The sequence below is a fragment of the Numenius arquata genome, chromosome 10 (genome assembly GCF_964106895.1).
Source record: "Numenius arquata chromosome 10, bNumArq3.hap1.1, whole genome shotgun sequence".
Classification (NCBI taxonomy): Eukaryota; Metazoa; Chordata; class Aves; order Charadriiformes; family Scolopacidae; genus Numenius; species Numenius arquata.
In genome coordinates this window covers 40440824-40455320 of record NC_133585.1, presented here as the reverse complement: position 1 = coordinate 40455320, position 14497 = coordinate 40440824, and the positions used below count along the sequence as shown (strand labels likewise).

Below are 14497 nucleotides of genomic sequence, written 5' to 3'. Positions count from 1 at the left end.
ACAAGGTTAGGATGGCATTTAAGCAACTTACAGAAAAAACATCATGAAAGTCAACAAAAATAAAACAATACAAAAATTTGGTTTTTTAATGTTTCAACACTCTCTTGAGGCATGATATGCAAAGTGCTTTTACCAAGTTCCTTCCACTGATGCTGTGTTCACAGGCTTATATATATACTAGCAGGACAATAGCAAAGCATAAGTTACAAACACAATGAAAATTAAAAAGCTATTGTGACTAACTCTGCATGGTCGTGCCAGCTCCTTTACATGCTTTGCCAGAGTTAAGAAGGCATCTGCACATATCAGTAGAGGCTGAGACTAAAAGACAGTATCACAGTCTTTGTTAAAGTCAAATACTTTTCTCCATCTCTTTAATTGATGTCAGCCTAAGGTTGCTGCAAATTCTCTCCTCCAAATAAATCTCTCAGGGAGTAAAAAGTGCATGTGGTCAACCTCTTTTCAAGAAGAATTTGGGAAAGGGCACATTGGAGAGCTGGGCATGGCCTTCTCAAGTCCAAAGGTCTGCTGAAGTTCTTCCCCAAAATATCACAAAGAACTAAAGTGGATGGTTGAAAAAAGAAAAATAATTTCAGATGATGAAAATTCTCCCTTTATGTTGCTTTATAGCCTAGGAATTCATGAAAATGAATTAACCTACTGAGTGACATCAACACGTGATACTGTCGCCCTCATTATGGCTACCGTGCTACTTCAGTCTATAGTTAGCACTGCTGGGAGCGTTAGCTGCTTTCCGTTTGGAAATGAGAAAGTAATTAATAGCTGGTGCTCTGTCTCATTGTAACAGAAGCAATAAAGACTCCAACCAAATTATAAAGAAGCCAACAAAATGAGAGCAAAAGCCAAACAGATCTAAGTTTTAAAGAGCCTTGGAGCTGGAGGCCCCCCAAAACTACCTAATATTTGAATCCTGTTCTGTTCAAGGTATCAGACTTCACATACATTCCTTGTGAACACAGACAACTTCTTCAAAACAAATGCCAAAATCCATTATCTTTTTCCTTCCAAGAGACTAACACCATCACCATGAAAACTCACAAGCTTCCAAAGACAAGGTACGGAAATGTTATTTTACATTGCCTTTTGGATTATCAGTTCTGTTTCAAAACACAGCAAACAGCTGATGAACCCTTGGACTCGTCAGATCTTGGGGTCTAACTTCTAGAACTACGGGCTGCACAAGTGGATACTGTAAAATCAAAGTTTATTTTGCTCATCAACATTTTGAACGCCGATTCAGAGGCAAGTTGTCTTCTCTTGCTACATTAACTAGAAATCGCAACCACATCCTAAAATAACTACATTTGTAATATAAGGAAAATAGCTTTAAGGGAATCAGAGATTTCCAGTGGCTATCAGTTTTTCATCCTATAAAATACCAGTGATTAGATTTTTTTAAGTGAATGTTTTTAAAACAGGGAAGTTTTGTCCCCTGACATTTATAACTCGCCCCAGAAATAAAGAAATAAAAGTGATTTATGATTTTCAGATGGTGCTTTAATTTAGATTAAAGTAAGAAATTCCATAATAATTTAACTTGATATGAAGGTAGCATTTAACAAAACATAATCATGTAATAACTAATTCTTAGCTATATAACTATACCAATAACTGTAACCAATCCCTGTATTCATCATATCTCAAAACATGAAGTTCCATCAGATTTTGGAAACAGTTCAATTGGGGAAATGCTCTGATTGCCTATAAAGACAGATCTCTAGGAAAACTTAGAATCTGAGAAACAAACACTAAAACTGAAGAAATCATCTTCTTGTGTTACCTCTGTTCAGGAAAGCTTACTCTTAACATTATGTACTGTTTCCTGAGATGGGATCTAGTCTAAAAATAGCATTATACTGAGAAAAAACAAATCCTGCACATACAAGGCTTCATTTTTGAAAGAGCATTCAGAGATCTCACTCTTAAAAATAAAATACACCCCCTGTGTTTTGCACAGAGTGTGTTAGCTTTTCCCCATAGACAGCTGGCACACAACCACGTAGACACCCCATTCAAACCTCGAGGAGGAGGAGGAGGAACTCTAAGGCTGCAGCAGCTGCCATGGCTTATTCACTATACCCTAACCTCTAGAAGAGGAGTCTGCTCCTACTCCTAATGAAATTTACAATACGCCAATGATGCTTAATCAATGGAAGCTGAGGGTCTTAGTTATCAAAAAGCTTTGTGAGCGATTTTATATGGCACCAGAATCGGAGTTTACAATAAGCTGAAGTGCCTGTACGCCCTCAACAGATGGTGAAGGCTACAAAATGGGGCTCACTAGTCCTGACGACATAGGATGCCCATCTCAGCTCGTTCTTTGTACTTGGGAGCTCCCATAGAGTAATCCATGTCTTCAGGGATCAGATTAGCAGGTGCACAGAGAGAAGTTTTTCCTGGCTAAGAGGGCTGAGACAATCCAAATTAGAGATTAATTTTATTCACAGTTCTGAAGGGCTTATTGTAGCATTTTTTGGTTTGTACTGTTTGTCAAGAGCTCAAAACACTTCATGCAGAATCATAGAATCATAGAATCATCCAGGTTGGAAGAGACCCTTGGGATCATAGAGTCCAACCATCTACCCTACTCTACAAAGTTCTTCCCTATATCATATCCCCCAACACCACATCTAAACGTCTCTTAAACACATCCAGGGATGGTGACTTGACCACCTCCCTGGGCAGCCTATTCCAATGTCCGACCACTCTTTCTGTGAAAAATTCTTTCCTAATGTTCAGTCTAAACCTACCCTGCTGGAGCTTGAAGCCATTCCCTCTTGTTCTGTCATTAATTACCTGTGCGAAGAGACCAGCACCAACCTCTCTACAGTGTCCTTTCAAGTAGTTGTAGAGAGTGATGAGGTCTCCCCTCAGCCTCCTCTTCCTCATACTAAACAGTCCCAGCTCCTTCAACCGCTCTTCATATGATTTGTTTTCCAGGCCCTTCACCAGCTTCGTTGCCCTCCTCTGCACTCGCTCCAGCACCTCGATATCTCTCTTGTATTGAGGTGCCCAAAACTGGACACAATATAGACACTGATATGGACACAGTATAGAATAAATATGGACACAGTATAGAAAACTCCTGAGCTAACTCAACCCTGATGTCAGGTAAAATTACTTAATTAAATCGCATTAATATAGGATTTTTTCTGTTTTGCACATTAGTCAACCACTTTTTTTATCCATATAAGTCCAGCTTTGATCATAACCACAGTACAAACCCACAGATTCTGAAAGTTGATGGTGTGGCCATCTATCACCCAGGAATGCTTTATCTATTTCAAGCCAATAGGAAATTGCGCAGCATCTATTCTGATGTTTGCATTCACCTGGCTCTGATTTCACCTATACGGTGCAAGAGCTCTGCCAGGCAGCTGCAGATGAGAAGCACTTTCCACAGCAGATCAATCTGCAGCGACCCTCATCATATTCCTCTCGTAGCAAGCAAGAGAATATGAACACCGGAAAAAAAAACAACTTGATACTAAGTGTGCTCTGTCCTGGGGATGATCCTTTCGTTAATATTGGTGCTGATAATCAAGACATAAAATTCGGTCGATCTTTTTGAATATAGCAACTCGAGATTAGATTTACTCTCTCCTATCTGGGGAACTTGAAGTTTGCCGGGTTGTGTCCCATATAACTAAGTTTTTTCTTGACAGTAGGTCTTTTAATAGAAACTTTCTTCTAGACAGTAAGACAAGATTCTTCCTATATGTTTTCAATAAGCAGCACATGGAAAGTCCCAGTTCTCATCCTGCTCATCGTGAAATTCCTTGGCACAAACAACAGAACTGCTCTCACTTTTGTTTCCTAACTTCCATTCGACACATGCCTACTCTAATCATCTGCAGCTCTTCTTCAGCAGGGAAGGTACTGTCTCAAAATATTTTAGATTATTTCATTTCTTATTCTTCCATCTACTCTTTTTTTCAAAAATAAATAGTGGCCACAGTTGTGGGGTTTTAATTAGTTTCAACATTTTTCTAGTCTGAATGTCAACATATACGTATCAAAAAAGGAGCAAGGAATTTTATGGAGACTTTTCTTTCTGCTATAGATAATACTTAGATAGTATATAGGTGCAGTTCAGGAAAAAAGTCTTCTTCAGACTAGCACTTAACTGCATACTTAAATAAAATTAATTAGGAATTAAATGTAGTTTTAAAATTGAACACGTAGTTAATTTTCCACAGAACAACCAAATTTCCAACAACCTTTAAGCAATTTTACTTTCAACGTTCATAGCCATCATCCAGTTAGGGGTCGTTTTGATTAAATCCGGATAAGAGTTAGGGGACAGCTGGACACCATACAGCCTGAGCTTTCAAGTCCTCCTTCAAAGAAATACCATTGATTTCACAAGAATGTCAAGCCATTTTTCAGGACCGATGCAGACACTTACTGGCATATTTACTTTAAGTCATGGTTACAGTCCTATTAGATTTGATGGTACTAGTCACTTAAATAAGCACTGCAAATATAGCTCCCTAGGTTATGAAGCAAAAGTAATTGGATTTATATGACAGACTTACAAAAGAGCCAAGCTAAAACATTCTATCACATTACAGTCATATCAATGGCGAAACTTCAACAGTGTATTTTTACAGCAGTAATAACTTTCCTGAAACAGAAGGTAGTATTTTAAGCAGAAAATTTAAGTACCTTTTTATAACAATATGTAAAGGAATTTATGTTATAGATAAGATTGACCAGTGATAAAAACATATTTAAGTTTACAGTTTTCTAAAACAAGGTAAAAAACTGTGACTACACTCTAACCATCTGAGGGTAATCAGAATTGGATTGCTAATGCAAGTGAGCTACAAGATTTTAATCTGCTTGGACACAAGTTCACTAGTCAGCTAAAAATACCACCTACTCAATGTTTACTTACCAGCTGAGATCTCACAAAAATAGCACCTCAGACTTCCGCACCTGAGGTCACAGGGGATCAGGTGCTTCGTGTGGGTTGGCTAAGGAAAATCAATTGGCTGACCATACTGCGTTCAGGGTGGTAAAGTAGTATATAATATCTCTATAATGTCCAGGGTGCCCAGTGCTCTTTCTACTGTGAGCACACATTCTGAATTGGATTTGCTCTTGGTGAAGTAATTCCCTCTACAGTTCCAGCAGCGGCTCCTAAGGGAGGAGGCGGGCACTGCAGAGCCCTAAACCTCCTCCTGCTTCCTTTGACCTTCAAAATAAAGAAGTGGTTTAGAACCCACTGAAGATATATGAGGTCATACATTAACTACACAGTTGTGACAAATTCCTTCTAAAATTTTACGAAGGCCAAGATAGGATTTGTGCAACCAACAGACCAAGAAAGTCTTCAGTAGAACTGAACCACAAAAGCCAAAGAGGCACCAGAAATGCAAAGGAGACTGGTTAAAACAGTACAAAGCTTTTTCTTATAATAGTAGGTTTAGGGTATACCACAAGTAAGCCAAAGAAAGATGATGTATAAATACTGCCTTTGAAAAATTCATTACAACTCTTTCTGCCCTTTCAAAGTAACACACTTACAGGTTTCTAAAGCAATTTACTAATAATTTTCATACAAGTGGCTTCTAGATATTAAAGAAGAAAACGAAAGTTTCTTTTCTTTCCTGAGGGTTCAGAGATACAGCAATTGCAACCCGAATTCCAGAGCCTGGGAAATTTGCCATCAGCACCGCCCAGAGCACCCTGCCCAATGACTTGGTTAAAATCCTTTCAGAAGAAGGAAGACTTACAATTTCATGTGGGATTATTGCCTTTGCTACCAAAGAAAACCCATGCTTTTGTAGCATTTCTTTGCAATCAAAGAAATCCACAGCTTCTAAAGCCCATGTTCATATCAGAGTAGGAAACAACTTAAGCTTTCAGTCTGAAAATTGACTTGGAAAATATGTACCTTTCACCTTAATTGTTCAAAAAAAAATTAGAAATGGTGTTTTAACAGTCTTTTTCCTTCTAGCTGCCCTGGAGAGCAGTTTATTAGCTGTCACAGCTTAATGAAGTCATAATATAATTTCCTTACTAATTCCAAAGATAAATACAGCTTTTTTTCCCAAATACTTTATTGATTTATTATAAGTATGTCCACAGCAACTAGCAGCTCAACTCTTCAACACAATTTATATTAGGACTGCAACTGTGTCTCAGGACACAGCAATGAAAAACTTGATTATTTCTGATCTCAATATGAACAGTGATCAGAAGAGGTAAGACAATATGGGTGTTTTCTCCATACAAAGCCAAAAATATTTTTTGCTTCAATTTTTCTGCTATCAGGTAGTAGTATATTTCAACCCTACACATTTCCCAAAGGACAGAGCAGGTCAAAACGTCTTATACCTGGAAACATACTCTGCCAAAAAAGCAATATTTTTTATTAAATCCAAATGTTAAACTACTGTGAATGACAGGGGGAAGCTAAGACTCACAATGGAATTCTCTTTCTTTTCTTCAGTAAAGCACATACTTTCCATCATTTTTCTGTCTTTATGTTATTTAGTGATACTTAGATGATACTTTTCACCACAAAATAGATAAAATTTGCAAAACCGGATATTAAGAGTATTATGTACAAGCAACTAATATTTTAGTTCTAAAATCTGTTTACTAAAACATTAACTGAATCATCTGAATAAAAAACATTAATAAAATCCATCAATAATGTGCTAATTTACTCATTTATTTCACTAATATCTGCTCTCTTTGGTATGAATTATTCAATTGCTATTCTGTTCCTCCAGCATTCACATTAATTTAATGAGCAAGCCAAGCAACAACAAACTGTGAAAACTAAGCATAAAACTGAAAATACAGACTATATTTCTTTATTTTGGAGAAACATGTATCAACATATTGCAAATAGGGCCAGGATAATTTATTTAAGAATAGTAAAAAAGTTGTCAGAAATTTAGACCTGTAATATCTTTTTTTAAGTTATTGCTATTACTATCATATGAATGCGAATGTGTCCTGGAAGTGAACTCATGCTCTAGGTATGACAGAAACCCTAGACTCTAAAAATGTCCCCATGCTACAGGGCTTAAATATAAAGAATATGAAAAAAAATTATGTTTACAAGAAAATTCTTTAGGTCATTGAAAAATGTTTTGCAATTCAATTTTGAAATCCACTCAAACACTACCACATTCATCTCTGCAAATTGTTGCCTGAAAAACATAATTAGTCTCTACTAGCTTCAATTTTTTTATTCATTCAAGCACACCTCACTTTAAAACTGCCAAGCAACATCTTCACATGTGAGCTAAGGATACCATTTTTCATACGTGGCTTTCAACTTCATCCTTGGCTCTGCCAAGGATGCTGGTCTACACTGTCCTTTAGACAAATGTTAGCACCAAGAAATTTGGAACTTTCTTTTAAAGTAAACACCCGTGAAGATGCCAGAAAAGAGGTCTTCAAAATAGGTTTATTTAAAGAAAAAACAACATCAACCAACCAACCAAAACCACAGTCTGACAACTGGCATGCTGTGAGCTTTATTAACCACAGTCATCTCACTGCCATCCTTTGCTCACCTGTCAATTTGTTGTAATACCTACTGCTTCTCAACCCTTATTTGCAATGCACATCCTCTGGAGAAAGGCATCTTTCATTAACATGGCGAATACCCATTAGATGGGCACGCCTCATTACAATTAATAAATGGAAACAATAAACAGCAATAACTAATAGCAAAAAATATGAGTTGGCATAGTCTCTCTTCTCCAGACAAATGAAAGAATGAAAGACTCTCAGAACAGGAGAGAAAACTGGACAATGGGCGGCCTCAGCTTCCCAGTCTCCTGTTCAGACCAAGAGTTCCATCTTGCTGTCCCAGCAGCACAAACCCAAGCAGAACAGGAGAAAGGTGGGTTTGGCTGAACACAGATGCCTCAGGACATCCAAACTGTAGCTTTCTACAAAGAAACTCACCAGAATTACCGAGAACCTTCAACTTGATGTCCAGGCATATTTTATTGTAGCATTTACCTGAATCCAAAGAAAACTGCATAATAACTTCCTCAACCAGAACTCTTCTCTTTTTTTTTTTTTTCCTCATAACTTGAGTATTTCAAAGAATACAACTGTATTCAGTGCTCACTGCTTCCATCAGAATTGGAATTTCCATAGCGGGTCCACTAGTGTTAGACTACCAAAGCATACCTTCAGTTTTGATTACAGGTACTTCACTAACATACATCCATACCTGCAGGATGTTGGCAAGAAAGAGGAGCCCAGAAAGGCTTACACAAAGCTTTACTAAAAGCAGCATTTTACAGATATTATCAGCTTCCTGTAGAAAGATATCACAGAAGAACAAGACCAAAAACATAGCTTGAGGTGAACCAAAATACCTGTATGAAGTAATCTAGCCTAAAAAAACTAGGTTTTGAGAGGGGTTTCTCTCAACTCATTCTTGCAAACTTCTGCCCTTCAAATATCTTACCTGGTTACATGTGTTAATGTCAATTCCACTTTTCAGGTATTCCACTACTTTGTCCAGATTGCCAGCTCTGGCAGCTCGGAGAAAGCTTGCATTGCTGTCAGACTGTGGAAAGATAAGGAGAAAAAAATCTAGTTAGCTCCTGCTTAAAAGACAGCACAACTTCATCACCAGGGAAAGGTTTCCGCGTTTCGTGCTGCAGGAGAATAAAATTGTGAAGAAAACTGACTTTGCATTATATCTGCATTAATTAGCATACACGTACTTAAACAAGGCACAAAAGAACTGCAGCCCTTTCAGAGCGAGCAAAATAGTGCAGTAATGGCTGAAGTTCAACATTTAGCAAGAAGTAAACGGAAAAAAAGACAAGCCAGAAGTCATAGTAACTGACATTAGCAACAAGAAAAAGAAACAGGCATCAACTTGCTAGTCAGTTTTCTGTTTATTTTATATATATATATGTATATATATACACTCAAAAATCTGGAAAATAATTGATCAATCTTGTTATTGGCTATGCTACTTAAGAAAATGTACATTGGCTTTGGATTTGTACTTGGCATAAAAAGTTACATGACTACAGTGCATATTCATGCACGCACACTGGCTCAACACAGAGGTACACACTGGAGAAAAACCACGATCCAAGAGCCAGAAGGTCCTGTGGCTGTGTTTTGCCACCTGTGACACAGAAGTGGGCGTGCTAAAGGGGAAAAAAAAAAAAAAGTCCCACAAAAGCAGGCAGCACTAAAGTGTAGCTAACGATAGAACAAAGCGCATGAAGTACTCAAGCCTGCGTATCTAAATCCAAGATAATGTTGTAAACATGCTCACTCCAAAACTGCCTGCATTCATAACCTTCACATTTAAAGCCCCGTTAGCACTTAGAAGTTAAAATAAATAAATAAATAAAATCACGTTTTCATTTTTCAGCTATGTTGTGTATTGTTAAGCAAGGGAGCGTGAAACGCGTCAGCCCTCTCGCCTTTATCTTAAAATATGGCATGAAATTACATTGGTTATTTGAAACGAGCACAGAGTTTGATGTTCACCCACCTGTGAACCTACACACAGGTAAATTGGCTGCTAATGCAGCTGCAGGAGGAAAACCAAAGTCGTGCAACGTAACAGAAGTAACCATTAAACAGAATAGGCAGTTGGGAACTCCCAGAGACACAGTAACAATTTTCATACTTAAAATAAACAAATACAGTAGGAGTGAGTTTCAAAAAGCAGATAAATAACTGTAAGAGCCTGTTTTGGGGGGATGTGATTAGAGAGGCCCACAAGGATGTGCATGCCGCTGGACTAGCACTTGACCTTCCGCTGGAACACCTCCAATTGAGAACGTTCCTCATCTAATTTCACCTCCCTGTCAGAAACACCAGGTAAAAACCATTCTTTCACATTGTGAAAATATCCTAAAACCCTCTCACTTTCAGTTTATTAATCCTCATTGACAAAGAAACTTATTTCAGCCACCCAATCCATTTCAATGCATTTATTTCGGTCACCCTACTTATCACGCTGTACTAACTCACTTCACAATCCCCGATTCCAACCTATTTTAATCTGCAACAGATGGATGTCATCAAAATGATTCTTCTTACAACTGTGCTACATGCCAAGACAAAAATATTTCCTTTTAAATTCCTTTCAGCAAACTTCAGCACATTTTCCACATCTTTTACTGTTAAGAAAACAGAGCATCTTTCTAAAGAGGCTGCAGGGTGACGGGGAAGGTAGTGCAGGAATTCATGTTCACAGAACCCTTTCATATCCCCAAGGCTTCACCCAAGCAAACGTCTGGATGAGCCTTGACACCAGAGCGTATTCTGACAGCGACTTGAAAGAGATCCCCTTTAAGATAGAAGGAGAGCTATTTGCACTGCACCATCTCCTGTGATGCATATGCACACATAGAGACACAAAATTATATTTTCATGTTTAAATGTCCTTGAAAAAATCAACTGATTGGGTAAAAACATTAACCAAGAACAAGACACTCTTGAAATTAATGGGAAAAGCATCTTTGCCCTCAACAGGACACACATTTTACCTCCTTTTTTTCCCATGCTTTACTACTTCCACAATAATTTCGCATGCCAAAACTGCAGTCATCTGTTTTTATACTTTTAAAAGGTTAAGTGAGAATGACGCAACAAATGAACATCCACAACTCCTGTTTTATTAGGGATGTTCTTCTTTCATGCAGAGTAACATGAAAGGCTAAAAATGTTAAAGTCTCAATTACTGCTGGAAGCTCAGATTGCAGCTAAGACCACACGACTCTATTCCATTTGTTTCTGGCTAAGAAGATGCAGGTAACGCTTTCAAAAGAGATTATTTCCCTGATTCGTACTTTTGTTAACCCAAAATTAAATGCACATCACTTCAAGACACATTACATACACCTGAATATCGATCACAGTGCGGAATAGGAACTTCTTGTCTCCGTGAAGAGTTATTACGAATTAATTCTTCATTATTAACTTTATTCCAGAAGTGTCTCTCACTGTTTATGTTCTCAGTCTGAAATAACAGGGCTTGATCGTGACTAGAAGAGGAACAAAACTGCTGAAATCCCAGTGAAACACAATGAGATCTTGATGCTTTATTTAGGTGCCTTTGAAAATCCTAGCCTACGTGATCTTTTGGTTTTTTATAAATTTTCTCACTGTAACATGTACTAAACTCATATTAGATGGATATAATTGTACCCATCTCTTCATACTCCAGCCTCTCTTATTTAAAAATAGTTTCTCACAGACTTGCATGATGTTCTCATTTAAATCAAACTTGAACACACAAATAAAAGACATGAAGCAGCAATTCAGCTGCTTCATACACATTGAATTTTTCACTGAATTTCACTGAATTTTTTTATAGAGTTGGAAGGGACCATATAGATCATCTAGTCCAACTCCCCTGCTGAAGCAGGATTGCTTAGAGAATGCTACTCAGGACAGATTCACATACAAATACCACTCAGCACTTCCTTGAAATATTCAAAAGATTCAGCCCTATGTTTTGAAGCTTAGGAGTCAGGAGTCAGATATCTGTATTTTCTTTCCTGGTTTTGTTTGTCAACTCTAATTTTTCAACAGGTCATCAGTAGTTTCTCCTTTTACCCATTCTTTGAAGGTTTTTAAAAAGCATTTTTGTCAGGACTGCTGCCTCAGCAATTTACTCACTTCAGCACATTATGAATTCAAATCCACGTTGGCAAAATTGTCTCAGTGGTCAGCAGCAACAGTTTTCTGTAGTCTGACCATGCTAGGGGACGATGGCTTTTGATCTGTGGGCTGTTCCAATTGATTCAGTCATCTCATGAAATATTTAGTTTCCTTACATGTAGATTTTTAGTTGAATTCATGACACATTTCAGTGGCACAGAAGCTGGCATATCGGTCTTTACTATTTTGTCAACTGGTGAAGACAAACTGTCAACAAAGTGTCACTTGAAGATACTTTCTTTACAAGAAAGAAGATAAAAACATGAAGCCAGAGTCCTTTGCACCATATGATACGTATCATGTCATCTCTTCCTATGCACATAACCCTGAGATTTTTTTTTTAGGAGTTTTACACATGTATGCAGATCATGTGTAAAAATATTTGGTATTATTGAACCTCATAAAAAGTTCCTATCTTCTAACTTAATTTTTCTTCCTTAACTTTTGACTGAGGATAAATAATTTCAGCCAGAGATGAGAATCTTCAGAGCACTATGAACAAATAAACTACAATGTGGAAAAAAAATCACTATAACCTTAAGCACAATCACAGCAGAATGCAAACATGTTCTTTATAAGTACCTGGTATTCAGACATTGCATAAGAAAACATAAGAAACAAACGAGTGAATATATGATTTTTTTAAAAAATGACTAAGAGGTTGTGGATTCAACTTCTTTCTTGCTAATTGCAACGCCAGAATTTTGCCTGAATTTGAAACTTATAGCTCAGGGAATCTCAGTATTTAAATCACATGTGGAAATTAGTATTTTATTCAAAGAGTCGGAAACCTTCCCTTCTGGTTCCTCTGTTCTCCTTCTGGTTGCCTTTCCTGGCTTGCAGCATACCACATCACTTATGGCATATAGCACACCCCTGTTTCTCAAAGGCATTTTATAGACATCTGCAAAAAAAAAAACCAACTTGTGAAATCATACGCTGCACCAAACTCATAGGAATTTCTCCACATATTTAAATTTGCTACTGAAAACCGGCTTCATGCTTAAGAAGGAAAGACTGGGGAAGTAGGAGGCTTCAGTTTTCAAAAGACTGCTTTCATAATAACATTATCCAAAGCATCCAAATACTCATTTGAAATCACATCTATAGTAAAATTATTCCTGCAGGTTGGCCTTGAGTTTTTTTCCTCCTCTAAATAAAGTGAATGACCCCAGCCTGTCCATAATCCCAAATCTCTCTATGGGAGAATAGAGCCTAGCAACAAGGCCTTCTGAACAACTCTAATTGGTTAAATAGAGTTTATTAATTGAATGACCGCAAAAACAGAACTCAAAACTGATGTATAAAAACCAAATAGTAGTTTTGCACCTTAATTTAATATTTGTATTAAATTTGTATGTATATTAAAGTGTGTATCTGAATACTAATAACCCTTTTAAACTTACATTTCAGGCATCGACTCTGGGACATACGGCTTTGATTTTATGGAGAAAATTTATTTAGCTGTAAGTTTTGAAGAGGCTGGCCCTCATCAGGAGGTGAGCAAAACCTGCTATTAACTCGTATGCTTTATATAAATGAAGAATCTCAAATCACTAGCAGTTAAATCAAATCCTGTATTATTGCTGCACATAAAATCAGCATTAAGACAGAATTTTTCAGGATATTCTGACAGTATTAATGCCATTTAAAAACTTCAGAGTTGTGAGGCAGTGTTTGTCCAACAGCTGTTTCAATAATTAGTAAAATGCTGATGGCTTGTTAACTCTTCTTCACTAAAAAGCTCTTAGTTGACTGGTGGCTCATCATGATAATATATTCAGGTATTACCTGGAGTTGAGAATTCAGCTCACTGCAGAAGGAAAGTTGCATCCTCTAAACTCAGGTTTTCATGGCTTCTTGATGTTTTTTAGTACTTAAAAGATGCAGGGGGGGAAATGACAGATATGTAAACACATTCCATTACGTTTTTATTATGCCATACCTTTTAGAATGTCAATTTATGCTCCTACCCTTGAGATAACCACTAAATTTTGTCCCAATTGGCTTGGTTATTCTGTGATTTCAGAAACCATCTACTCACACCAGCCATTGTTTAATTGGGTGCTACCATAAAAGCAGCATGGATGAGGTGTTACCATTACCCAACTCATTTGTCATATATGTATTTTTTGCCAGCATGGTAGCTTTTTCCATACCAGTATTGAAATGTAAAAGACAGGACTTCAAAAGGAATGATTCTTCCTCGTGGAACAGTTTCTGTAAACCTTGGCAGGTAATTTTTCAGTGCCTCACATTTTATCTTCTGTACCCTGAAATATTTTTTTATTGAGCTGAAAGTGCTGCTGATCTCCAAAGGGCATCACAACAGAACAATGGTGATATTGTGAACTGCAAGCCCAAGATGCAGCAATGACTGCAAGAAGGCAAAGGATTTTTATTTTTTTTTTTTTATTAATCTACCAGAGCAGAGTCTCAGCCTACAGTTCTGATATGCATGCCAGACATCAGCTAAATCTTTCACTTGCAATGGCACAGGCTCAGTAATCTAATACTGGTAAATGAGTGAAATGAGATAATAACAGCTGTAATGGAAACATATTTTCCCAGCATTTAATGAAATAACAGTCGTCTTCTGAAAGAAAAGAAATGCAATGGTGCTTTACTTCCAAAGTCACTTCCTTTGCTTATAAAAATCTAAGTTTTCCTTCTATTAGTTTACTGGAATACATAAAGGAAGATAGACTAAATTGCAGAGCTTATAGAAATTTCAGTATCTAAATTCCTCGATTAACAACATTTCCAATTTTCTTATTTCAATTTCAAAAAA

The 14497-nt window shown here is 37.2% G+C and overlaps 1 protein-coding gene across 1 annotated transcript in view; it reads right to left on the bottom strand.

The window, feature by feature from the left end:
- The window catches only part of ANK2 (ankyrin 2), a 166045-nt gene that overhangs the window by 144948 nt on the left and 6600 nt on the right, over window positions 1–14497 (bottom strand). Inside the window, exon 2 of the mRNA XM_074154943.1 lies at window positions 8474–8575. Coding sequence (XP_074011044.1) covers window positions 8474–8575 — 102 coding nt within the window. The remainder of the gene's footprint in view (window positions 1–8473; window positions 8576–14497) is intronic.